Here is a 27,673-nt window from a genome sequence, read left to right on the forward strand (position 1 = left end):
CCGATCGCGGTCCCCAGTTCACCTCACACGTTTGGAGGAGCTTCTGCCGGGAACTGGGGGCCACGGTCAGCCTTTCGTCCGGGTACCACCCCCAGACCAACGGGCAAGCAGAGCGGGCCAACCAAGAATTGGAGCAGACACTACGCTGTGTGACAGCCGCGCACCCGACGGCCTGGAGTACCCACCTGGCCTGGATCGAGTACGCCCACAACAGCCAAGTGTCATCAGCCACCGGCCTCTCCCCGTTTGAGGTGTGCTTGGGGTATCAGCCCCCCTTGTTTCCGGTGGTCGAGGGAGAGGTCGGTGTGCCCTCGGTCCAGGCCCACCTACGGAAGTGCCGTCGGGTGTGGCGTGCCACCCGCTCTGCTTTGTTGAGGGCCCGGACGAGGGCGAAGAAACATGCAGACCGGCGGCGGGCCCCGGCCCCCACGTATCGCCCCGGGCAGGAAGTATGGTTGTCCACCAAGGACATTCCCCTTCAAGTGGACTCCCCCAAGCTCCAAGAACGGTACATCGGTCCCTTCAAGGTCCTCAAAGTCATCAATCCCGCCGCAGTGAGGCTACAGCTTCCGGCCTCGCTGCGGATTCACCCAGTTTTTCACGTCTCCCGGATAAAACCCCATCACACCTCACCCCTCTGCACCCCGGGTCCGGCACCACCTCCTGCCCGGATCATCGACGGGGAACCGGCTTGGACCGTGCGCCGGCTCCTCGACGTCCGTCGAATGGGCCAGGGATTTCAGTACCTGGTGGACTGGGAGGGGTACGGCCCTGAAGAACGCTCCTGGGTGAAGAAGAGCTTCATCCTGGACCCGGCCCTCCTGGCCGACTTCTACCGTCGCCATCCGGACAAGCCCGGTCGTGCGCCAGGAGGCGCCCGTTAAGGGGGGGGTCCTGTTGTGTGGGCCGCTGAAGAGGAGGTACTGCTGGCCCACCACCACCAGAGGGCGCCCTGCCTGGAGTGCGGGCTCCAGGCACCAGAGGGCGCTGCCGCCGGATGAGAACAGCCAGGATGACAGTTGTCACCCATTACTGGACACAGCTGACTCCACTCAGCACGGAGGTATATCAGCAGGACGGCGTCTCCACCTCAGTGCCGAGATATCGCCTTGAGTTTAAGGTAATCACCTCAGCAGCATATTCTGTGTTCTAGACAATATTTGATAACCCTTTCAGGACAGCGGACTACTGAAGGCCAAGTGTTTGGATAAGTACTCACCTTTCCTGCTTAAGTGTGACAAGAGGTGGAGGCGGCTTTGCCCCTCTCCGTCTACTGGGTGCGGTCGCATCCCTACCTGTGTGTTTGTGCTCTTCTCCGCCAGCAGTACCGGATCCGACGAGCGAAGGCAGTGGCCACCTGGGAATTCGGGACTTGGCGGTTCCAGTACTTCTGGGTTTCGGTGGCAGAGGAGATCTGGGTGGTTCCGCTTCGACTAGGACGGGCGTCTCCTACCTTCGAGCCTGCCCACACGACACCAGCAGATTTCGGCTTACGCCTCCAAATTGTTAATTGTTGTATTAGTTGTGTTCTTCTCACAACAGTAAAACTTATTATTTACTTTTCTCCATTGTCCGTTCATTGCGCCCCCTGTTGTGGGTCCGTGCACCTACACTTTCACAACAGTGACATGCGCGTCGCAGGGCGATTTCCTGCATGGCATGATATTCACCAGTGTTGCAGTGCGCTGACGCACCGGTCAGCTGAAGCAACATGTTTTAATTTATGCCCATGTGAGGACAGCATGCCACCGTCCGCACTTCACAGTACAGTTATGTGAGGTTGTATCCTTCAAGCCACTACAGGTGTTCACCAGCTATGAGCTGCAAGCACAGATGTCTGAACAGCTGCAGGGACACACCCACCTCTGTCAGCAGAGCTCAGCAACTCACAGAAAAAAAGGCTCACTCTGTTGCTTTGTTTTGTGATTTTAATTTCATGTATGTATTATTATGTTTGTCTTGCATCTGTCTGATGTCTGTGTTGTAATATAGCACCTTGCGTCCACATGTCCAGCTGTCAGTTGGCGATCAGTTGACATGAACCGTATGTCCACAGCAAAGCGTATGAGCAAAGCGATCACACAAGAATGAGTTCACGCTTTCACCCTTATTTGTTTTATTTAATTTCCACTCTGTCTGTCACGTAAACTACAATTTATGTGGTGGAAGTGACATCAACCGGCTTCACACCATGCTGTGCACTCAGATGCTGGCTGGTCCTCATGAGGACGTGAGCGCCCGACACACATGTGCACTGCATGTTCTCCAGCTGAGTTGCAGGACACAGTGGTCAGCTGGTCCAGCAGTGCACTGCGCTGGACAGTGACTGGACTCTGGGACTCCCAGCCACAGCCGACAATGTTGGATTCATGCTGTGTGTGTGTGTGCTGGTAGGGGTGGGGACACACTCCACAAGCCATTTGTGTTGGGGGGAGGACGACGACGACAACACAGTCCACATGCAATTTGTGTGCAATTACTCTCATGTGTGTTGCTTGGTGACACCACACTTGTGTTACATTTAGACACTTTTTACAGACAGATTGAATGTGGTCGCCTGCTGTCTACTATCATACCAGGAGCGCGAATAGCCCCACCTTTTCTAAGTGTCCACCGAGCGTTGTTAGACGTTTGTGTGTGGCAACTGGAATTTGGCCAACAGCTGCTAAGAGGGGGGTCGAATGAGGGCGCGCAGGGCATTCGCTGTCTTTCGGCCGCTTGTGTGCACGAATGGTTGTGGCGACAGGTATACAAGGCATTTGAGGCGGCTCCGATTTTTCACTAATGGCATGCAATTCCTCCTTTGTGTGCTAGTCGGCTTCAATCATGTTATGTGTGAAGGAGCCCTAAACAAGGATGTCTTATTTGGACAACAGTTTTGTCAGGCTGTGATGATGAATCAAGTTGAAAGGACACAACAGGTCAGATTAACAGACTTTATATTTACTCTGTGTGTCACTTTGTTAAGTGCTAGCTTCTATTGCTACACCAATTAGCTCGTAACACTGGTTATCTGCATGCTCCATATCTTCTCTGTTTTCTGTGTAAGCGTTACAGATCCACATATAGGCCTGGCATATGTACTACAGCGTTTTCAGGCAGTTGAAGCACTTGTGTGTGGACAGAGATATTTATTGAAACTGTGCTGTTTTTATGGACCACTTTTTGGAAACAGCAAAGAAAAACATCATATAGGGAAAGCTGCGTTTCCGTGCGGATAATGACTTAGCTAACTTGTCCAGGTGAGCTGGTCTTCTAGAGGAAAGACAAAAATGTTAAAACTTGAGGTTTTTTCTGTTTGAAACCAATCATTTTTGGTGTTTTATTGTGAGATCACAACCCTTCAACAAAGTTATTTGACCACTTGTCACGAAACGATAGATTGTTGGTTTAAAAAAACAACAAACAAAAAGGCTTAATAGCTTATCATTTCCTGACCTCTTCCTAAAAAATGCAGATGTGAGAATTATTGATATATATAAACCACACCTTAAGACACACCCAGTCATCTATGTCTGAACACTAATGTTACTTTGTGTATTGTGCTTTGATTTTTGAATCTGTGAATCCAGCTCATTCACATTCATAAGAACTTCGGGACAAGATATATGCTGCCTTTAGGTGAGGATTGTTGGAAAAGTGTGTGAAAAACTATGTCGTGAAAATGAAACATCCCTGGAGCTGCAGCCACAACGCAAAGACACTTCTGAGGGAAGAGACTGTTGGAAGTGTTTTCTTGCAGCTTGAGTATAAATGCAGTCAGAATGCTTCCAGCAGATGGCTCTCTAAGAATGGAACAAAACTATTAAGTGGATTTCACCAGAACAATCTATACTAGATGCTGAGTACCTCAGTACAAACAGAAGCAAACACCTACAAACCACCAACACCACCGTTTTATTGTCTCCTTGAGGAATTGATCCCCTACAAAATCAAACAATTATCATTTTAGACACTGGTTGTCAAACTGTGGAGTCAAACATAACCAGTAACTAGTCCCTGATCCAGACGATGTTGTGTTAGACAAAAGTATGCCATGCTCGAGAATTTGGGGATGTGCTGAAATTTGCCTCGAGCTAACAAAGTTTCCGGCCCTGTTATCACGCTGGTGCTCACTCTATAATTGTAGCAGTGCCACATCTCCAAACCAGGAAGGAACATCTGTGTGTTTACTTTCATAATTCTCTGTGCCTTATAGAGACGCCTCCCAGGATCAGGCTAAGCAGCAAAGACAAATAACTTTTTCTTGAGCAGCTAGTTATTATCATCAAAGCGTCTCTCAGTTTAACTCTCCTATGACCAGATACTGGCTGCTGGGAGCCTGTGATGGTATGATATTGAAAAATACAGCTGTCAACAGTATTGTAGAGTCTTGCACACCTCTTTAGACACACTGATTGATTTTCTAGCTGGCACAAAGCAGTGCACAGAGTATCATTTGGGTCACTGCTAATGCAGTTGTAAATTTTAAACCAATTGCCCTCATCCTCTAAATCACAAGAGAACTTGTCCTGATGTGGGCGTGCTGGTCTAAGAGTGAGGTGCGGTGACTCGTCGAGCTGGGATGCTCATATTGTCCATCTCAAGAAAGAGTTTGCATTTTTTAAATAAAAAATTGCAGAGAATGTTAACTTTGGTTAAGGTGGTTTAAGGGGCAAAGCTCAAACACGCCCCACATAAACAGGTTCAGAAGACACGTACCCTGGTGGTGTCCGACACTGTAAGATTTGGTACTGATCCAAATACAGGGCCAGTAATGCCGATACTGGTACTGATACCGATACTCTTTGATAATTAAGGTGGCTGCATCTTCAAATTGCTAAATCTGAATAAAATAGTGTGACCTTTAAGTTTTTGTAATTTTGTTTTCCTTTGGATTATTAATTAGTTAAAAGCCAGGACAGAATTTGGGTAAAGTTCATGAAATTTGGGGGGTTTGTTATCATTAGTGTTCGGGTTAAAAATAGTGAGCTAAACTTGACTGCATCATGAAAATGTTATTCATTAATGATGGTATCATAAAAAAAAACAGAAACAAAATATGAGACTGGGCTGCATCAAGTTGCTAAGTGAATTGACCTTGTTCCATGATGATGATAAAAATAAATACATTAAAAACACTCTCTTAGGAATATAACACTCATGGAAAAAAATATGAAGTTTCAATTCAGTGTTTCAATGCTATCACAATATTTTCAATGAAATTCCTGGTTTTATTTATTTATTGTGGTATTTACACATTCACTCCACAAACCAATGACATTTTTCAGAATTAATTCAAAGCAAAGTATCACAGACATGCTTTATCTCAATATGTTGAATATAAAAAATGAATCTTGAATGATTTAAGGATCTGTCACCGTGCAGCAGACAGAACTAATTTTCAGCAAGCAGCATCTTTCATGATTCAGAAACATACTGCATTTTGTTAACAACCTGCTGCCTCATTTCGCTTTAAATTACGACCAACAGTGGTGGGCACAGACAACCAAAAAATTAACTTTGATAACAGATAATCAGATAACTGAAAAGTTATCTTTGATAAAGATTAACCGATGAACCAGCCAAAAATGTATCGGAAGTTACAGATAACCGATAAATTCCAGTATTGTCTCTGATACATTTGCAACTGCTAACAAGCTGAATTTGAGTTTTAACACCACGATCGCTTTTGGAAGCATAAAAAGCGACATAAGACCCAAATAATGAGTCAGCACTTCTATGTTTGAACATGCTGCCCCCTTTTGGAAGCTACCCAGCTACAGCACCTTGAGAGCAGCCACAAAGCCTAGCTCTCTACCAATCATGTTGCTCTGGTCAGGTGGAGATCTTGAAAAACAAAGGCATCCTGACTTGATGGTTTTGTGTGAATACTGATAGAATAACTCCATTAATGTCAATTCTGTCATTTGGACAAAGTTAAAATATAACATATATCTTTTAATGTTGAATAATGCACTAATTCTGAGGTTTTGTAACAAAAACAGATCACAAAGGATTCTGGGTAAATGTGCCTCTGCTAAACACTGATTGGTTCAGTCATTCATTATGTAAACCAATACGTTAATGTGACGTGTGTTGTGTGTTGGTGTTTACAGATAAATGTGCTTTTGTAAAATATTCCATTTTTTATTTGTAAAAACAGGCATTTTTACGGAGCCCTGGAAGTGTCATCGCAAAATGTTTTGCATGTGGAGAGAATGTGTGCTCTTATTAGTGCCATGCACACGTTTTATGATGTATTGTCTTGTCAATATTGTCTTGACACATAAATGTTGGCTTTACACTGTGCGAGTTTTGGCACTTTTCAGATGATTTTTCATTTGTGTGAGAAATTTTTGGACCGAGTTTCAGGTTAATCGCGCATCCTGCATCGTGTAGTGTACATGGAGTAACAAGCTGCGTTCAACATCTCATGACCACCTCCTGATCGCCGATCGTATGGTCGAATGAAAATCAAACCTGTTTGATATTATTCTGGTCTGGCTGCCGAAGAGCTACAAGCATCCAACCTCTCGCACTGTGCCTGTGCAAACACCGCAGAGTTGTCTTGTAATGTTTTTTTTTTTGTTGTTGTTGTTTTGTTTTGAAACTTAATTTGTAAAAAAAAAAAAAAGCCATTTGCAAAGCCAAAACGTTGATTTGACAACCATCTGATATAACGGGGGTCAAAATAAATAGAACACTGCCATCTACTTGTGCCCAGACACTTAGTACTTAGGGCGAATACTGCCATGAACACTACTGGCCAGTAGATGGTAGTAGAGGCCTTGCCAAAACAAAATTCCAGATAAACCGTTTCTGCTACATATAAGATGCGTGGAATTTAACAAACGCAAATACAATAATGTCTATAAACCCAGAGAATATATTCACGAGAGTTTGAGGCAGTAGAGTTTAATGCTGCTGTCCGTGAAGTCTGAGTGTCTGAAATGCATTTGTCCTGTCATGAACGTACTGAGATTACCCATAATGCACTGATGTGCAAAGCATGTGCTCACAAAACCTTAAAAATTAGAATATTACTTTAAAACTAAAACATATATCTGATGTTTTCTCTTTATAAAACTTTAGGCATGACAGTAATTTTAAATAACTTGTCCAAATTTAGTTTGGTTAAAATTTGAACCATAAGATAAAAATGTATGCCTCTGGATGACTTGGGTGATATTGCCAGTGTATTATCAGTATGGGGTTAAAGGAAATGGGTTTTTTTTTTTTTTTGGTCACCAGTTCTCCTTTGTCTGCAGAGGGTAGAGTGGTTTCTCCTGAAACTACCTCGCTTCTGTTTGCAGAGGATAGAACAATACATCTCTTAAGAAACGTACAACAGGTAGGTCTAAAGTGATTTTAAACTTTAAAAATGCTTGCTGCTGTTCAGCTTCGTTTGCTACGTTATCGGTCTAAAAGTTATCGGACGATAATTCATCGGAAGATAATTAGTCTGATAATGGTTTTAAAGTTATCTGAAAAGATAATCTGATAATGAAAACATTATCTTCGATAATTATCTGTTATCGGATTATCGGAAGTGTGCCCACCACTGACAACCAATATGCGTAATGGACGGAAAAAAAGTGCTTGACCTACTACTCAGCCATGCCTACTTAGCGAACTTAAATAATATATTTGTACGACTCAGGTCAAAATAATTTTGATTTAAAAATCAGCAAAAGCTGGTGGTGGTGTTCCTGCAGATGTTTTTTTTTTTTCTCCTCTTGCAGTCACTCTTCAAAAGAATGTTTGCAGATTCAGAGGCTTTCCTCTTCTAAGATGCATCAATATTTCTGATAATCTGATTAAAAAAAAAAACATCTATTTCCCTACTTCTTCACCTATATGAAGCACAGGTTTTACCAAGTAAATACGAAGCTCATGGACTGAACCATATGAAATAATCTCCAGGTTGGAAATATTACGTTTTGGTATTTTGAATTTTGCATAATGACAAATGGGACATCACCTAAATATGAGTCGTTTTGCTTCGTTTCATGAGGCAGATGCAACTTTTCCAGTTAACCACTGCAGGGTGTGATGTTATATCTGAGCACACACTTTCACACTGGCTGGAATCACCAGAATATTCTCAAATATGAACAAATAGAACTTGAACTCTTCCACCAGAAATGCGTCCTTGTGTCTTTTTTCAGTATTCTTTCCTCTGAAGGTGTTCTTTCATAGCAGCTAAAGACCTTTATCACCGTCCTTTATGAGATATAACAGCGTGATTCAGCAATTTACTTATTTTTGTAATGAATAACAACAGACGTGTTGGAGGGAATTCCACTGTGATAAATGGAATTGTACTGTAGCCTCAGGTAACAAAGGTCTGAGGTGCAGGAGGAGTGCAGTTTTCACCTGTAGCTATGTGGTACGTGGCGGTTTGAGCACAACTCATTACTGGGATCAAACGAGCCCCCCTGCGTGGCTAAATGCAGACCTCATTAAAGTTCCCAGGCGGGGGCTGTGTAAAAGCAGGGAGCAGGGAGGGAGCAGCCTGGGCTCTCATTACGATTTACTGAGGAACATCCTTGTTAGAGACCATGAGCTGGACTGACACGCAAACACAAATCATTTTTTCTCCCCTCAAAACAAATTCTTGAACAATTGATATCAGAGGTTTATTTATTTATTTATTTTATATCATTTTATGTTTGGTTAAAGGGGTAGGCGTTAATAAGCTTTGCTTCTGCCTATACCCTTTCAGGCACATGGACACATTGTTAATCCATTTTCTTTCTTGGTTGTAAGTTTTTTGTTGTTGTTTTGGACTGTGTGTGCTGAATAAATGTATTCATTCATTCATTTTTTGCCTGTTGTGCTAAACTTAAATATTTTAGATCTACAAGTAAGAGACTATGAATTTGTTGAGAGATTCTGTCCACTCAGAAATATACTTACATTAATGGTTAAATCTTCAGAAATGTTTTTTACTTTTTTTGAAGGTTGGGATGACTAATGAAAGCCATTGTTCAACAAGTCTGGTTTGGTACCACAAGTCACCTGTTTTTTTGTTTGTTTGTTTGTTTGTTTTTTGCCTCAATTAAATATACAAAACCAAAAAATAAAATCAAGTATATCTTCAGTTATTCTCCAGCCAAAGTGAGATCCTGTTTGAAGCTCAGCAGACTGAACCAACACACATATGAAAGAAGTCCAAGACATATTCAATGACTTACTACAGCAATTACGGCAAATTCATCAAAGCCTGCTAATATTTATGTATTTATATATTATTATATTTATTTATTATTAATTATAGATACACTTTATTTGGGTTGATTGATTCTTATAAGAAAAGTGATCACCCAGATATGGGTTCAGTTTTTGCATTGCAAAATTGGGTATTTATTTTCAGTCGCTTAAAAAAACAAAACATCACATTTCTGAAAATCATGACAGGGTGCCAGTAAATGTGTGGATCCAGACAGAGAACCACAACTGCCCAAATGCCAGGACTGACCTCATGCACTCTAATGCTGTGACAAAAATATTTCCTCACTAATGTCATCTGAGGAAACTGGATTGAGATAAAAAAAATATGTTGCTGTGTGAAATTAATCACTGACCACCAACATTGTTATGGCTGTGTGTCACTTCAGGGGTCTCATACTATGAAAGGATGTGGGCTATAAAGAATCCTACGAAAGGATGTGGGCTACATAGAATCCTATGAAAGGATGTGGGCTACATAGAATCCTACGAAAGGATGTGGGCTACATAGAATCCTATGAAAGGATGTGGGCTACATAGAATCCTACGAAAGGATGTGGGCTACATAGAATCCTATGAAAGGATGTGGGCTACATAGAATCCTACGAAAGGATGTGGGCTACATAGAATCCTACGAAAGGATGTGGGCTACATAGAATCCTATGAAAGGATGTGGGCTACAAAGAATCCTACGAAAGGATGTGGGCTACATAGAATCCTACGAAAGGATGTGGGCTACAGAGAATCCTACGAAAGGATGTGGGCTACAGAGAATCCTACGAAAGGATGTGGGCTACATAGAATTCTACAAAAGGATGTGGGCTACATAGAATCCTACGAAAGGATGTGGGCTACATAGAATCCTACGAAAGGATGTGGGCTACAGAGAATCCTACGAAAGGATGTGGGCTACAGAGAATCCTACGAAAGGATGTGGGCTACATAGAATCCTACGAAAGGATGTGGGCTACAGAGAATCCTACGAAAGGATGTGGGCTACATAGAATCCTAAGAAAGGATGTGGGCTACAAAGAATCCTACGTAAGGACGTGGGCTACAAAGAATCCTACGAAAGGACGTGGGCTACAAAGAATCCTACGAAAGGACGTGGGCTACAAAGAATCCTACGAAAGGACGTGGGCTACATAGAATCCTACGAAAGGACGTGGGCTACAAAGAATCCTACGAAAGGACGTGGGCTATAAAGAATCCTACGAAAGGACGTGGGCTACAAAGAATCCTATGAAAGAACGTGGGCTATAAAGAATCCTACAAAAGGACGTGGGCTACAAAGAATCCTACGAAAGAATGTGGGCTACAAAGAATCCTACAAAAGGACGTGGGCTATAAAGAATCCTATGAAAGGACGTGGGCTACAAAGAATCCTACAAAAGGACGTGGGCTATAAAGAATCCTATGAAAGGACGTGGGCTACAAAGAATCCTACGAAAGAATGTGGGCTACAAAGGATCCTACGAAAGGATGTGGGCTACAAAGATCTGGCCTTCTTAGGCCAACAACCATTTTTAGCTTATCCAACCCCTGCCTACTGTTGATAAGCAACTTCAACTCAGCACAGTGTGTGTAACCTATAGTTTAGTGATCTTTTTCAATGCTCATTTATACTTTACTTTTAAACATTGCATAATTATGAATTATTTTTTCTTGGGCAAAAATCAAGCAATGACTCTTGGGATTGTTTAGACCTGTTGCATCTTGGGAAAGAAGGGCACATTCCAAGGAGCATTCCAAATGAGACAGTCTAGCCACAGCACAATGATGCATTTGGCCAATGAATGTGGCCTTTGAAGGATGCGGCCCCTGAATTGGGACAGAGTCCGAGTGACGTTCCATATAAATGTTGTGTAAGATCTGATGCAAACAAACCTCAGAGACGATGGGCTTGCAGTACCCAGAGCCGAACACAAGGTTCTCTGCAAACATGGCAGAAGGGTCACCGGTGCTCTCTGGTGAGCCCTTCCCCAACCAAGAGCCCTTCCCTGGTCGAGCAAAGCTGAAGAGAGACAAAAGAGACAACATCCAGAAAGGACAAATGACGTGAGGCTAGTTTTAATCAAGCTAGTGCTGCTGTAATCTTCCTAATGCCCATCTGAGCACTGGGTTTATGATACTGACGGCGGAATTCATCAGATAAATATTTAGAAAACTATCCTTTTGCACAGCTCGAGGACACGCTCCTAATTGAGATGCTGCCGGCCGATCACTTCCTGCAATTACTTCAGATTATTGACAGGATTTCAAACGGCGTTTCCACTCTGGTGGGACTACAGTCTACAGTCACCAGTCTGCTCACGGAGACAGTTTGAAACATGCTACCTGATTAGCGGCTGATGTAAGGCAACCAGTGAGGCGTGGATGGAGACAGAAATGACGGACAGGTGGAAGTAGTCGAACATGACAGGGATGTGGTGGTGGAGACCCCTCCACGGGTGGAAGTGCAGGCTGAGAGTCCGACTGCTGATCAACGGGACCGTCGTTATCCCCGAGAGCCTGTGCAGAGAAAGAAGACGGGGAGGTTTTACCAAATCACAAAAAAACCCCTTCACCAAAATAATTACTAACTTATCTTTGACTTAGTTCTGCAGTGCTAATCTGAATTCTTTCTTTTCTGTGCTTTTTTGTGATTGCTTTATGGTGTTTTTGCTCGGTGTGTGTGTGTGTGTGTTTTCATGTATGAGCAAATTAATCTAGAGACTTTTGGTCTGGTTTGTCCCAAAGGTCGTGGGTACGCTTCCCCACTTGGTTCCTTTCTGTGTGGAGTTTGCATGTTCTGATTTGAACCAAACTTATCACACATATGGAGGTACATTTGATGTACAATGTGGACTTTACCAAAGGTCACTCACTGAGGTCAAGGTCATGTCTGCCTGTCTGTTTGTTGGCCGACTCCTCCCAGGTCCTGGGTTCTACCTAGTTTGGTATTCCATTCAAGGCCAGAGACCCCAAATCACATCAGCACTGCAAAAGCTCTTGCGTGTGGAAAACTCAAATTTATGGCATGCATCAGGCAGTCTTTCTGGACACACACACACACACACACACACACACACACACACACACACACACACACACACACACACACACGGCTCAAACTACATGTGTGAGAAAGCCACTGTCATACACACTGTCAAACATTAAATATCATATACAGACAGACGGGGTATCAAGTGTCTACAATGTGTTGTGAGATAGTTATTGTGTTTACAAGAATGTGGCCACACACACACACACACAGACACACACACACACACAGCAACATACTGCTCAGCATACAATGTTCATAGTGGTGGAACAAAACAAATCAGATTCTATGTGTTTTGTTATTTTCTTTAAAGACTGTAAATATTAATTGAAAGAACATTCAGCAGCACATTAATCAATAAAACAGGGTTTATGGATCCATAATCATAAACAAAATTGTTTTATGCAACAAAATTATAAAAGCAACCTTTCGTTGCCACTCAAGTTTTCCAAGAGTTGTAGTAAATCTTTTTTTTTTCTCTAGCAAAATTTCTTCACAAATTTGTTGAAGTCACACCTTGTTGGTGTGTTTTATATCGAGATATCGAGATTAAAAAGCATGATTATTGCACAGCTTTGTCTTGCACTGGACACAGTAAAAGTCCACTCTAAAATATGCAGTTGATCTTGGGGAACAACAAAATCTTTCTGAGTTGACAAAGCCAGATGTGTGGGTTCTGGTTACATGAATGGTTGGAAACAACATTGTCAGTGTCTTATGGACGTAGAATTACCATTCAGTTCACGGGCAACAGCTCTGATGGACGTTCCTGGTAATAGGTAATAAACTCCACGCCTTCCAGTGACTAGTGCAAGGCATATAGGTGCAATAATCAGCTATTTAATCATCATGTTGATATGCCACATCTGCAAGGTGGATGGATTACTTGCCAAAGAAGAAGCACTTACTAACACGGGTTAGAACTAATTTTGTTGTGTGGGCCGCTGAAGAGGAGGTACTGCTGGTCCACCAACAGAGGGCACCCTGCCTGAAGTGCGGGCTTCAGGCGCGAGAGGGCGCATCCACCCCACGGGAGCAACTGGGACTGACAGCTGTCACTCATCATCAACGCCAGCTGTTACTCATCAACCACCACCACCATAAAAGCCGGGCAGCATCTCCACCTTGCTGCTGAGATATCGTCTACCCGTCAGGAAAACACTCAGCCTTTGAACACGAATTGTTCAGCTAAACGTAAGACAGTTGTAACATCTTTACTTCTCTGTTTAACTATGTTAAATTCAGAGTTTGCAGACGTACCTTTGTACACGAGAGTTTGTAGGTGTGTTTGGGGAGTTGGCGTTCTCCACTCCTCATCCCAGACTCCACTAGTGTGACATTTGGATTCTGCACGAACTCTTGGGATAATTGTGATTAGGAGGTTTGCTGGGTGTTCACACACCCACCATCATCTGTCTGTTCTTCCTGCCAGCAGTACCAAGTCTGACAGCTGAAGACGGTGGCCACCTGGGGACTCAGGACTTGGCGGCTCCGGTGTGCTTCAGATCTGCTGGCAGTGGAAATCGTGTGGGATCTGGCTCTTCTCTGGACCGACGTCTTCTATCCTCGAGCCTGCCCGCACGTCACCTTTGTATATTTGGCTGTATTCCAAAATCTGCAATTGTCTGTATTTCGTTGTGCACATTTCACAACACTAAAGTGTTATACTTTTGGCTCATCCATTGTCTGTTCATTTACGCCCCCTGTTGTGGGTCCATGTCACTACACTTTCCCAACAAATTTGTGAACACATTTTTAGAGAGCCTTTTTTATGCACAGAATACAGCTGAGCTCTTTTACGTCACTGCATGAAGGTGAGAGTGAAAACAAGTGTTGTATTTGTATTTTTGTTGAGTATATATCAAAATACAGTCTTTCAGTTTGAGAGCATGATTTCTTAAATTGACTCTGAGAAACAACATCTACCTCATTCAGATCTTGTTTTATGGCAGTGGGCCTCTAGTTTAATGTTGCATTACCACCACCTTCTGCTTCACAGTGTGAATCACAGCATCCTACTGAGTATACAAGAGCAGGTTGTCTTTCATGTAGAAGGTGCCATCTTTGGCCGCAGATAGTGCAGTATTTTTTCACATGTTTGTAATATAAGTCACAGACCCTCCCACACTAGTGGGAAAAAAAAAACAACACAAATTATATTCCAGAAATGTAGTACTTCATATTCCTGCAGGTATTGAATTGTTCTCAATGGAAAGAAAAACACATACACCCTTTTATTAACACAGACATGGGACCACAGAATGCTGTCAAAATGATAAATACTTTATTAGCCTGTTTTTAACTCTTGCTTTGTTCCACTCATGCTGCAATCAGTGGCATATTTCTGTATCAGGCTGTAATCCTAACAAACATCAATTTACAGCGAGATCACATTCCCCAAGTGTTTAAATGTGGTCCTGCAGGTGTAGGTCAGTACATGACTCTGCTCCTAATAAAATGTGCCTTTTCTTTTGTGTTTTGTTGAAAACAGACCAGTTATAAACTGCTCAAAGAACAGGCGCTGAAAACTGTGAGTGTAAAGATGTAACAGCTCATATTCACACTCACTCTGACACAAATGCTTCCAAACCTACTGTTGCTCACTGTCGGTGAAATGAAGATCCAGCTTCAACTGAAAGTCCACCTCACTCAGGGCCTCCTCCACCTGCAAAAAAAAAAAAGAAGAAATTATTGATAGAGAATTGCATAAACACACAAATCCATATCATTCAAAAGAGCCTGCTTTATAATTCACAACACTGCAACAAGCAGACAAAACACAGACATAATGCCAACAGAGATTTGACTGACATTTAGAGATGTTGCATCCTTCAGGGACTTCAAAGTTAGTTCTCATCATGACATATTAATGTTGTGGTGTCTACCAACAGGATTGCTCTTAATCTAATGTGCCAGAAGTGGATTAGTTTCATGGTCAAAGTGGCACAAGGTATCAGGAAGCATTGAAAGTGATTAAAAAAACTGAATAACAAAGTGGGGAAAAAGCACAAACAAAGTACCCACTCAAGATAGGAGGTCTAATTGATTCTTTAGAGGACTGAGGTGGAGTGTTGGACACAGTTCTTTGTGGACATGTACACAATCTGAGCCAAAATATAAATCTTCGGTGGTTCACTGTAATACTGATGCTCCGATTGATTAAGCGCACGATAGGTACGGATGTGCCCACGGGAAATTAGGTTATTTCTGCAGCTGTGAGAAGCAGATAACCTCCGGAAGGTTAATGAAGGGGAGCCTACAGGAGAGCGAACAACTGAAATCTGATACGCCTTCAAGAGCCTTCATCTCCACAGAAACGTCTACATTTAATTAAACTTTCTAAAATTAGGATTCTGAGCCCACACGTGCAACACAATCCACACTTTGAGTGAAGCCGAGCTCTATATTCTCTACATGAAGGAGAGGAAGGCCTTTACTCTCATTGTACTTTACATGCAATGAAATCTGCCCTCTGCATTTAAATCACCTCATTGCAGTTAGACACAATTCAGCCACTAGGGGGAGTACACAGCCACAGCACCCGAGGACCAGGACCTGGTCTAGAGACACTACTGTTCCCCAAGCGACAACCTCGGGTATAAACAGGAACTGACAACAAAAATATGTCAGTCGGTATTAAAAAATATGCATTAATTAAACTTTTCAATCCAGCTGACTTAGCCGGTTAGCCTTTTGCTAGACAAGTACCTTGAAGCCAGTTTTCTTGAAACAAGCCAGAAGATGGATACATAAACATTTCCAAGTCACTGAACATGTCTTGGACTATATTTATAACAATCATTTCGAAATACAGAGAGTATGGTACCGTCTGGTAAATCTGTGTCAAGTTGGCAGTTCTCAAAAATTGTGAGGGAAGCCACCAAGACACCCAGACAACTCTTAAGGAGTTACAGGCTTTCGTGGTCGTGGTTGTTGGAGCTTTGCTTTGTCCATCTTTGCTGCATCACCACTTACACAGCTTCATGATGACGTGGCACAGAGGAGGATCTTCTTCAAAAGAACCTGCAAAATTTCAGCTGCAGTTTGCCAGAAGGCATGCGGGAAACCAGAACCTCAATTAGATCAGATTTCCTATTTTACAATCCTGACGTCGGTGTGTGAGTGTGTTTGTGTGAATGGGTGAATGTGAGGCATAATTGTAAAGCGTTTTGAGCATCTGATGCAGATGGAAAAGCTCTATATTAATGCAGTCCATCCTTCTAACATGAATAAATGTTTGATAAATGTATTTTATGATAAATTATAGGTTCAGTTATTGGAATCGATGGCTCCTGTTCTGTAAATTGATTAAATCATTATTGATTCAAATTATTTCAGCTATATTAAAAGTCTTATTTCTGGAGTTATTGGCACCCAAACTGATATAAATGTCTGGCAGCACTGCATGCTGGACTTTGTCAGTTAAAGAATCTTCATTATAATTGACAAAAAGGTAATAAAAATACTATTTTTGTCTTTATAAATATGTTAAGGAAAGGAAAACAATGTCATATATGCAAGATAGTAAAAAAAAAAAAAAAGATGCAAATTTTGAAAATATATGAAAACAATGTAATCTTCTGCCACACGATGCACTGCACAACCTTTGAACTGTTACAGAATAAAATCCATGCAAACAAATGACATGTGAGGTTTGATCTGTTGTGTGCAACATGACTCACCTTTTCTCCATCCAGCAGCAGATGGACTTTAAAGATCATACAGTCATTCACCACAATCTCCTCATTCCTATAAAGGATCTGAAATATCCGGCTGAACACGGTTCCGTCGTAAACCCCCGCAGAGCTGAAGCTACATTCTCCTGACGTGGGAAACAACACAAAAGACATGTCAGCTTTGAAATTTTCAAATTCTGCTTAAGTAGACAGCATGGTGGATTAGTGGATAGCACTGCTGCCTCACAGCAAGAAGGTCATGGGATCGATTCCCACCTGTGGCCTGTCTGTGTGGAGTTTGCATGTTCTCCCCGTGTTTGTGTGGTTTGCAGTTTAGGTGGATCCAAAGGTGTGCGTGTAGGTGTGAAAGCGTTTGTTTGTCTGTATGTGGCCCTGCGACAGACTGGCATCCTGTCCAGGTTGAACCTCGCCTCACGCTCTGTGACTGCTGGGATAGGCTCCAGCCTCCCTGTGACCCTTAATTGGTTTAAGCAGGTATAGAAAATGGATGGAAGGATGGACTGCTTAAGTGACATGTGACAAGTCATGCTCAATGAAGCCTGAACAGACCTGAAGTAAATAGGTTAAAACTGCCCTGGTTTACTAGTTGAAACAAGAAGTTGTCAAATGAAGTGGTCAAAAGAGAAAACAAGAAAGTTGCATAATTAATAATTAAGACATAATGTGAGAAAAACATTTTTTTTTTAAATTTTTCCCCTTGCTGTCTGTGTGTATGTGTGCATGTAAGTGTGTGTGTTGTTTAGGATACTTTTCACAAGTCCGCTCGAGGTTGCTTAAGTTTTAAAATGCAACACCAGGTCATAATAAAAGGTCCTTGCAAAAAAAAAAAAAAGATCCATGGGGTTGTTATGGTGGGAGGACGATCTATTTAATAGATCCCCTGCAGAATGAGTGACTCTATTCAGTACGTCCCACCACCACATGTGGGAGGTATAGAAATGGGCTCTGTCAGCGTGTGGGTTTGCAATTGTCCTGGATCGAGACTAACATGCAGGATTTGAATGACGTCCTGAACTCAGCCATCAGAAATCTGTGTTTCAAAATTGTACAGAGATTCAGTTACTGTGGTGGTGATGTTTCTGTCTCTGGGTCCTCGGCCTTTGAGATCGAGAGATGTGTGGAAAAGAGTTTATGGAATCAGGAGGTCATCTGGTTGGAGGTACGAGGTCTGTCAATAAAGTATCGTACCTTTTTATTTTTTTCAAAAACTATATGGATTTCATTCATATGTTTTTACGTCAGACAAGCTTGAACCCTCGTGCACATGCGTGAGTTTTTCCACGCCGGTGACCACTCCTTCCACAAGGAGTGCTCACAGGCGAATGACGTCACCGACAGGCGTGGAAAAACTCACGCATGTGCACGAGGGTTCAAGCTTGTCTGACGTAAAAACATATGAATGAAATCCATATAGTTTTTGAAAAAAATAAAAAGGTACGATACTTTATTGACAGACCTTGTATTTGCTGAAAGCTGATACTTTTACACAAGAACGAGGAGACATGTCGTTAAGGTCGTGGTGTTTCCTGTTTTACTATCTGGTTGTGAGGCGTCTTTCTGTGGCTGTGATCCAACATCCACGTGCCTCAGTGTTGGGAACCGTAGCACCTAGACGAAACTGGGGGTGTCCCACATTTCACCTGGCTTTGGCTTGTGGCTACTTTCACGATTTGCATTGACTGCTCTTTCAAAAGTTGCATTGACCATTGTCTGCCTGAATGGTTGCCATCCAGCAACACACCACATGCACTACATGCCTTCGATCCTGAACTTAGTTTTAGTTTGCCAGTTACTGATAGTTTCTAACTATGGAGGAACAATGTGGGTAAGTAAGGCCCTTATTTGGCACAAGTTTGACACTGGATGTGAGTAAATGAACATATTTCTTCAATAAAAGGAAGTCCTTATAGGCCTTGAGGCCCCAAAGGGCCTTAAAGGATCAACGCCTGTTTACAGACCTGATCATTTTATGATTTAGAACACAATGCCAACATGTGAGTGCAGCATAAATATCCTTTTTGCCCCATTTTCATAAAACTGACACCAATATCTGGTAAAATAATCACGTGATAGCCGAAGGAAACACGCTGATTTGATGTCTGACCTGACATTCACAAAGGTCTACGAGGGCTGTCAATAAAGTATAGGTCCTTTTTATTTTTTTCAAAAACTATATGGATTTCATTCATATGTTTTTACGTCAGACATGCTTGAACCCTCGTGCGCATGCGTGAGTTTTTCCACGCCTGTCGGTGACGTCATTCGCCTGTGAGCACTCCTTGTGGGAGGAGTCGTCCAGCCCCTCGTCGGAATTCCTTTGTCTGAGAAGTTGCTGAGAGACTGGCGCTTTGTTTGATCAAATTTTTTTCTAAACCTGTGAGACACATCGAAGTGGACACGGTGGTTTTCAGTGAAAATTTTAACGGCTGATAAGAGATTTTGAGGTGATACTGTCGCTTTAAGGACTTCCCACGGAGCGAGACGTCGCGCAGCGCTCTCAGGCGCCGTCGTCAGCCTGTTTCAAGCTGAAAACCTCCACATTTCAGGCTCTATTGATCCAGGACATCGTGAGAGAACAGAGAAGTTTCAGAAGAAGTCGGTTTCAGCATTTTATCCGGATATTCCACTGTTAAAGGAGATTTTTTAAATGAAAGACGTGCGGGCGGATTGCAGCGTCGGCAGAAAAACACTTCCGTTGGAAGCCTTAAGGACAAGTTGGAACATGTCCAGCTGTTAAACAATTTCTCATATACTCACTCCACTGAAAGCCATCAAAAGCCGCCTGGATTTTACAAATGGTTATCAACACGGAGGTGTTTTTCCTGTGCCACCGCACCGCGTCGGCTGCGTCCCGACGCGCGGACCCGTCTGCACATCTTTCATTAAAAAAACCGTGTTGATAACCATAAAAATAAAAAGGACCTATACTTTATTGACAGACCTCGTACTTAGATTCAAGAGGGATGTGAGTTTAAATAATCAGATCTACAAACACAAGCTGGCAATATACATATATGTATATATTAAAGCCAAGCAGCCCCTGTGTATGTGTGTGTAACTTCGATCACAGAGAAATTGGGGAGAACTGACATTTGCCATTTGGTATGTTTATGTATTTTGGGCCAAGAATGAATGCTGCAAAAACAGAAAATTGATACGACAAATATCTTTGGAGAAATTAGGGGTATTAGTTAACAACAGTCAACAGTGGATGTTAATATCACCATTAATCAGTCCCTGGTAACCAGACAAGCTCTGAATAAAGGAAATATCTCAACCTTACCATTTGTAAAACATGACATCAACTAAATGTGCCAAATAATAAATACAATTATTCACAAAATGTTCTCATTTTAATTTCCTGCACTTTCAGTGAAAATCATTATAGAAACTTTGCATAATTTATTACCATCCTTGAAAAATGTCAGCTACCTATTTGATAAACACAACACAATCTAGACCCCATAGATCCCTACAGCCAACACAATGGAATATATATATATATATAGAAAATATCGAAATAAATAAACAAACACACACACTGTCTAAAATTTGTGACTTTTCCCCACATTTGACAGGTTGTGGTAGAATAATTTTCCAGCCGTGGAGGCGTCTGAGCTAAGCTCTTCGACGTTTCTCATGTTGCAACACGTTTGTCTCTGATGTGTTGGCTGTTTGTTCTGAACATGCTGCTGGCAGAGCTGCAGTCCAGCTGTGAGCTGGGAGCCTCTTTCAAGCTCCCCACTGAGGTTGTGCTCTTTTCGGTCTCCATCTTGCTCGGTCTGTCTGCAGTCCTCGACCTGACAACGCCGTCGCTACCTGCAGCATGGAGCAGCCGCGGAGCCACGTCAGTCATCAGGGTGACTGATGTGTGGGAGCGTGGCTCTTCTCAAAGGCTTGGTGGGTGTGTGAGAAGCAGCGTAATCCCTGTGGGGATGTTCTGGATGTGAAAGAAGCTGGAGCACTGTCGTCTCGGAGTCATAACTTCATGTCTCTAGTTCCATTTCTTGCATATTCAACTGTTCCTGCCCACAGTCTAAAGAAATTCATTGAAGGGGATTAGCATTTTAATAAAATAATAATAATAAAAATCCCAACCCTCTCTTTATGATTGATCTATAAAGGACTCGTGTCTGCCCTCAGCCTATTCTCATGAAACGTTTGTAGCAGAAAGTACGAAAATGTAATGCCCCAAAATGTGTGCATATTCCTATGTATTTTTGAGCCTGAATTTATACATAACTCATGTATTTTCCACAAGAAGGCAGTGATGACATCACCAACAAAATGGTGCACCATTCTCAATGTTCCACTCACATTGACAAAAGCCTATAGTTCTTTAAGAGCTGCCATGGGTGTCTTGGTGGCTTCCCTCACTCGTCTTGATTTACTATACAGTATTATACTGTTTGTATTTCTTAAATGAAGTCCAAGACATTTTCAGTGATTTGGGAATGTTCATGTATCCATCCCCTGACTTGTCTCAAGAAAACTAGATGTAAAAGTGATGATTTTAATGCTTATATTTAGAATAAACTGCCACACCCCAATTTAACCCAATTTCACCCAAGATATTTCAAAACATGAAATATCTTGGGTTCACACGTCTACAATGAAATACATATTTTTTTTATTTATTTTTCTCAATATCGCTCCAATGTTTTTCTAATTTGAGGTTGTATATTTAGGGAATAACCCTGTTCTGTCTGACGATGGGGGGACATTCATGCTGGGTTATACAGCCAAACATACAGCTTTAAAACGGATATGTTCGACCGTATAACAGCATGAACATCCGCACATCAGACACAAGAGGGTTATTCCCATTCTAATCCAATTCCATCGTTTGTACGGTTTATTTTTCTGTAGGTAATTCGGTCGGCGAGGCTAGGCTTAGCGTGAAGCAGCCAGCGTCTCTCCAACAGCAGTCAGGGCACGGAGTAATCCATCAAATGGGAAAATCCATCAAATCCATCAAATGTGAAATGGTAATTCTGTATCAGAATCCACATCAATACTTTTGTACGGTAGCTTAAATTCACCCATTTCAATGGTGGCACGTGACTTTCTCTGACCTAACAGTGCTAACAGCTAGCAGCGCGCACAGCCAGTGTTCTGACGAATTGTGCGTCTCAAAAGTTCCGTGTAAGTATTTGGCAATACAGTACAATACTTACTTATTCAAACTTGTGGCGGAGGAATAACATTCAACAGTAATGACATCTCATCAGAACAGTGGTCAGGGTGCACAGTAATACATCTTCGGCCACCGTTCCACAGATATTATGCGCCTGATAGATTTGCGGGAAAAAATGTAATTGGATTAGAATGATAATTAACCTTTGTCCTAAAGTTCTAAATCATGTCAATAATAATCAATGAGAATGTTTATAAAGCTTTACTTTTCCTTTCAATTTTTTTCACTGAGCAGACACTTTTATCCAAATCCACTTACAAGTGAGGAACAAACAGTAAAGAGGAGGATAAGAGAAGAAATAAAGTGGGCAGCCAAATAAGACCAAAGAGATGGGTCTTCAAGAGTTTCTTGAAGATGGGAGGAACGCCCGACTCTGACAGCAACGTGTAGCTCGTTTCACCATCACGGAGTTACGATTGACAACAGTCTGGACTCTGGACTGAGGCTGCCTTTTGTCAATTGTGCAGCATTTGTCACACATGTTGCAAAGTTGTCACATCGCTCACATTCACACATGCTGAAAAATACCCTCAAGCTTTGGCTGCAGTGATTTTTGTGCAGGAAATAATCTTCTTTCAGTCTGTGGGCCTCAGAATCTGCTGCCAGAAAACCAGTGTGAGTGTTTCTAAACGGCTGTCACAAAGACACAGACAACTCCACACATAATCTCTCTTCACGACAGCAATAAAAAGGAATATCGCGGCCCGAGTCGAGCGGTGTTCTAATTCAGGTTCCATTCTGACGTGAAACCCACCATTAGAGTCATTAAATGCTTGAGCTGAGTGTGCGGCCTGATGTTTAACACGTTTGTCAGGAGGGCGTCAACAAATGAATGAAATGTCAAGAGTACACTTAGACACTGAAGAGATCATTTCCTGTATCTGTGTGAGATGAATGTGGGTTTTTTCCCTCTAAGCTGAGTGCTGACTGGTTCATTCCTGCTCCAGATTCAGCCGTCGAGAGTTTTACAGAGTTAATACACAACCTTGTGGAAGGAGCTGCTGGGGAGGTTGGTCATGGCCTTGGACGTACGATATGGATATGATGTGTACGGTAATGTGCAGCCTTCATTACACAGTAAATATACTGTTGGACTGCAGTGGATCAGTGCAGCCTGCAGTGTTTTGGGATTATGGATTATGTGCCTTTTAATGGAAATGATGAATGTAGGACAGACACTCCTGGTCAGAGCTACAGGCCCACTTGAATTGTCAGAAGAAGTCATGTTCTCTGTCGGCCCTGAGGCCCATCAGATCAGTGCTTATTATGCCTGAATACCAGAGTGAGAAGAGTCTGCAACTTCCTCTATGCAGAATACCAGTCCATCACAGGTCACATCCCCAGCTGGGGCCAGTACAGGTGGGTGGACTGGGACAATACAGGTGAAGAGTCTTAGGAAGCTTCAGGGGGAATTGAACCACAGTCTTCTGGGTGGAAGTCCAACTTCTTTACCACCTGCACACTTGATGAATATCCAATAAATATCATTTCAACAATCAGTTGTCTCTAAACCAGTCAGAGGATGGATATACGAATATTTCCAAGCCCATAAATGTGTCTTCATTTACACCAGTCAATAAGAAATGGAAGCTGTATGGTGCCGTACGGTAAATATAATGACTGGATGAGGCAGAGCTCCTAAACTGAGTGAATGTGCAAGAAGAAGACAAGTGAGGGAAGCCACCAAGACACCCACAACAACAGATTGCTGACTATAGTATTCTTCACACCAAAGAATGACAAAATAGAAGTAGATGTTCGGTGTCTTCTCATCAAGCATATGAAAAGTTAAGTATGATATTTCATATATATTCCTACGGATTTACACGGGAATGTGCAACACATGTTCTGCATTTAACATTCAGAAATGTTTTTCTGTTTTCAACAATAAGAGAAATTCCCACATATTTTCGGTCTCAAGAGCCACCATTTTTCAGTCGTGTTCTCAGCCTCATATGTACAAATTTTTATACATAGTTTTGTTGTTGTTGTTGTTGCTGTAATTTTGTGTTACTTTCATACATTTTACTATGATCTTTTTCATGAGGATAACCCATGATTTTTGGCTGAAGATGGAGTGGAATGAGATGTTAGCATGCAGTGTGAGTGCAGCGATATGGCAACAAGTGGAGCAGCGCACAACTGAGCAGGAACCAAGTCATCTTGAACCTCAGAGACTCAAAGGACGTGGACTCAGAACATCTAGTAATCACTGAAGGTTGCCAAAAGACATGATGTAAAAATGGTTGCCAGTGTCTGACACTTTGTCGCGGTGGCTAACACAAGTATCTCTAAACCTTCATACATAATTTAGCTTCTTCTGCATATATGTTTGTCACAGTAGTTGTGAGGTTATATTGTTATTGACACTGGGAGGTATTGACAAAATGTTGATGTCTGTGCCCAGTGACTGTCGGATCCTGTGGTTACTGTGCATCCAGAAAGTATTCAGAGCACTTCACTTTTTCCACATTTTACTATGTTACAACCTTATTCCAAAATGGATGAAATTCATTTTTGTTCCTCAAAATTCTCCACACAATACCCCATAATGAGAATGTGAAAAAAGGTGTTTTTTTTTAAGATTTTTGCATATTTATTAAAAATAAAAAACTAAGAAATCACATGTACATAAGTATTCAAAGCCTTTGACCCTGAACCATCCCTTAGTTATGCTGCTATAGACTTAGACTGCTGGGGGGTTCCCATGATGCACTGAGTGTTTCTTTCTCTTTTTGCTCTGTATGCACCACTCTGCATTTAATCATTAGTGATCGATCTCTGCTCCCCTCCACAGCATGTCTTTTTCCTGGTTCTCTCCCTCAGCCCCAACCAGTCCCAGCAGAAGACTGCCCCTCCCTGAGCCTGGTTCTGCTGGAGGTTTCTTCCTGTTAAAAGGGAGTTTTTCCTTCCCACTGTCGCCAAGTGCTTGCTCACAGGGGGTCGTTTTGACCGTTGGGGTTTACATAATTATTGTATGGCCTTGCCTTACAATATAAAGCGCCTTGGGCAACTGTTTGTTGTGATTTGGGCGCTATATAAATAAAATTGATTGATTGATTTGTCATGAAGCTCTTTACTGAGCTCTGGTGTATCTTGTTTCCACTGATCATCCTTGAGATGTTTCTACAGCGTATTTGGAGCCCACCTGGGGTAAAATCAGTTGACTGGATCACCTCCCACCTATTCTGAATGCCAGAGAACTGTTAGGGCATGACTAAAGCTGCATCAAGAAGCTGCTATTACTACTACAACTAGCAAAAATGAAGAGGTAAAAAGTTCAAAGGAAAAAGAAGAAAATAGTAAAGTATGATGCCAACTCTTGAACACACTTGTGTGGAATTCGGGGAGTGGCTGTGTCAGTACATTGACATCAGACATGATGTGATGCACTTACTGTGCATAACTAATCAAAGAAGTCTTGGTTTCTTGTTTTCACTGCTGAGCTTTATGGAGGTTGTGATGATTCTCCAGAAATACTGTTTTGTTTTCATTTTTTTATGTAGCTCAGAAATTCAACAGTGTTTTTCCACAACATAGCACACACTATACCCCTCCAACCTCGGCTGACATGTAGGATGCTGTGCATTCACAATCAGCTCTGTCTTCCACACGTGCACGCATACAGTATCTGATACCAAGTCTTTCCTGGGAACACAGCCCAAAATCCCCATGGCAAGCATAATATCAGACAGAATTCCTCACACACACACAGCTGAGTCAGACCTCACAAACATACACACGCTTACAGTCATGAGGTGCTAAAAATATACGTTATTACTGCAAATCAGTATTAGCAGCCAAACGGCTTCATGCAGCAGCAGGAGGAGGAACATAATGCAGGTTTCAAGTCTGCGTAGATTCAGTGTCACAAACTGAACTTGAATATTAAAAATACAGAAAACAATTTCCTGTTGATTGCATGTTTTTTTTTTGGTTGCCCTTAATGTTGGGGTGTAACATGTGTCCCCCAAAAAACCCCACCATGAATATCATTCAGGAAAAAGTGGCTTCTTTTTATTGCAATGTGTGAAAAACTGAATATGCAAGTATTATATGTGTTTTTTGTGCAAAGGTCAGGGGGATGGATGCATGAACATTTCCAACTCACTGAGTATGTCTTGGTTTTAATTTGCATCAATTATGAACAACACAACAATAAATCTGCCTGAAGTAGGCACTTCTCAAAAACTGGTGATGCAAGAAAGACTAGTGAGGGAAACCATCAAATCACCTGGACAACTCGAATGGACTTACAGGCTTCTGTGGCTGTGACAGGAGAAACTCTGCATCATGTATCTTTTGCACCATTTACAACTTCATAGTACAGTCAAACACAACAACGGGCTTCTGTGGAGTTTCTGGAAGAGCCTACTACAGACAGATTTACTTTTCTGTTTGTATTTTATTGATTGATGGAAATGGGTCCAAAACAGGGTCAGGGACATGGGCTGTGTCCTAATGCAGCGCCTGCATCCTTCCAAGGCTGCATTCATTGGTCGCATACGGCATAAGTAGCGTGATGAGGCTGTCACACTTCAAAGGCTCTTTGGACTGTAGCAGACGAACGCAGCCTAAATAAGTAATGTTTATTAGTGAAGGACTGTATCTGTGTGCAGTGAAAGTGTTGAACTGGAAGTAACTGTCAAGTATCTCAGCGGTGACATTCATGTTTCCGGGTCCTCCCTTTTAAGATTTTGAGAAACACCTGGGAAGGACCTTATGGAGTCGTGAGGGTCACTGAACAGAGGTGTTCGGTGATGCCGATACCTTTGCAGGAGAACGAAGGTCCAAGTCTTTAGGTTCCTGGAGCTTCCTGTCTTATGGTATTGAGAGTGGACACTGTCCAGTAACTTAACGTGATGACTGGATGTCTTTTTTTTTTTTTGTGAGGATTTTTTGGGTACCACAGGAATGATTGTCAAATGAGATCTTACTTGGGGAGATGAATCTGAGGCTTGTGTGCATGATGCAGCATGCAGGTGCCACACTGTTGAGGAGCCCAGCTGTTTGAGAAGGCCAAGGGGAGACACCTAGTCCACCTGTCTGTGGCAGATCGATGGCCTGAGTAGTTGCCGTGCAGCATCCACAATGGTTCCAAGGCGACACATTTCACTCCCAGCTCACCACATTTTGACGCAAAATCATTTTTCTAACCAAATGTCAATATGTGATGAGACTGGCAGTCCGTTTGTGACATTTACTGATTAGTGATCATACTTACTACTAACTACCAGCATAACCCTGCTACTACTGCAACATAATCCATCCACTAGTGATAAAAATGGGCACTGACCAAACATCATCAATGTGATGAGTTGGTGTTGTCTATGTGGCAGTTTGCCATTCCAGCAGATTTTAGAAATTTTATTATCCCAAAGAACCAAAAATAATGTTTTCAAGATTAGATTAATTTAAAAATACTAAACAAATACATGATACATGACAAAATACATGAACAAATTGTCATTAAATTGGTCAAAAACCAAAATGATGTTATTTGGAAATTATAAATTGGATGGC

At 42.1% G+C, this 27,673-nt stretch overlaps 1 protein-coding gene across 1 annotated transcript in view; it reads right to left on the bottom strand.

Annotated features, from left to right (window-relative positions):
• The window catches only part of fam135b (family with sequence similarity 135 member B), a 113,628-nt gene that overhangs the window by 45,282 nt on the left and 40,673 nt on the right, over positions 1-27,673 (bottom strand). The window contains 4 exon segments of the mRNA XM_034160784.1: positions 11,101-11,227; positions 11,551-11,724; positions 14,851-14,921; positions 16,939-17,078. Of these exon segments, the coding sequence (XP_034016675.1) occupies positions 11,101-11,227; positions 11,551-11,724; positions 14,851-14,921; positions 16,939-17,078 (512 nt within the window).

The sequence above is a fragment of the Thalassophryne amazonica genome, chromosome 20 (assembly GCF_902500255.1).
Source record: "Thalassophryne amazonica chromosome 20, fThaAma1.1, whole genome shotgun sequence".
Lineage (NCBI taxonomy): Eukaryota > Metazoa > Chordata > Actinopteri > Batrachoidiformes > Batrachoididae > Thalassophryne > Thalassophryne amazonica.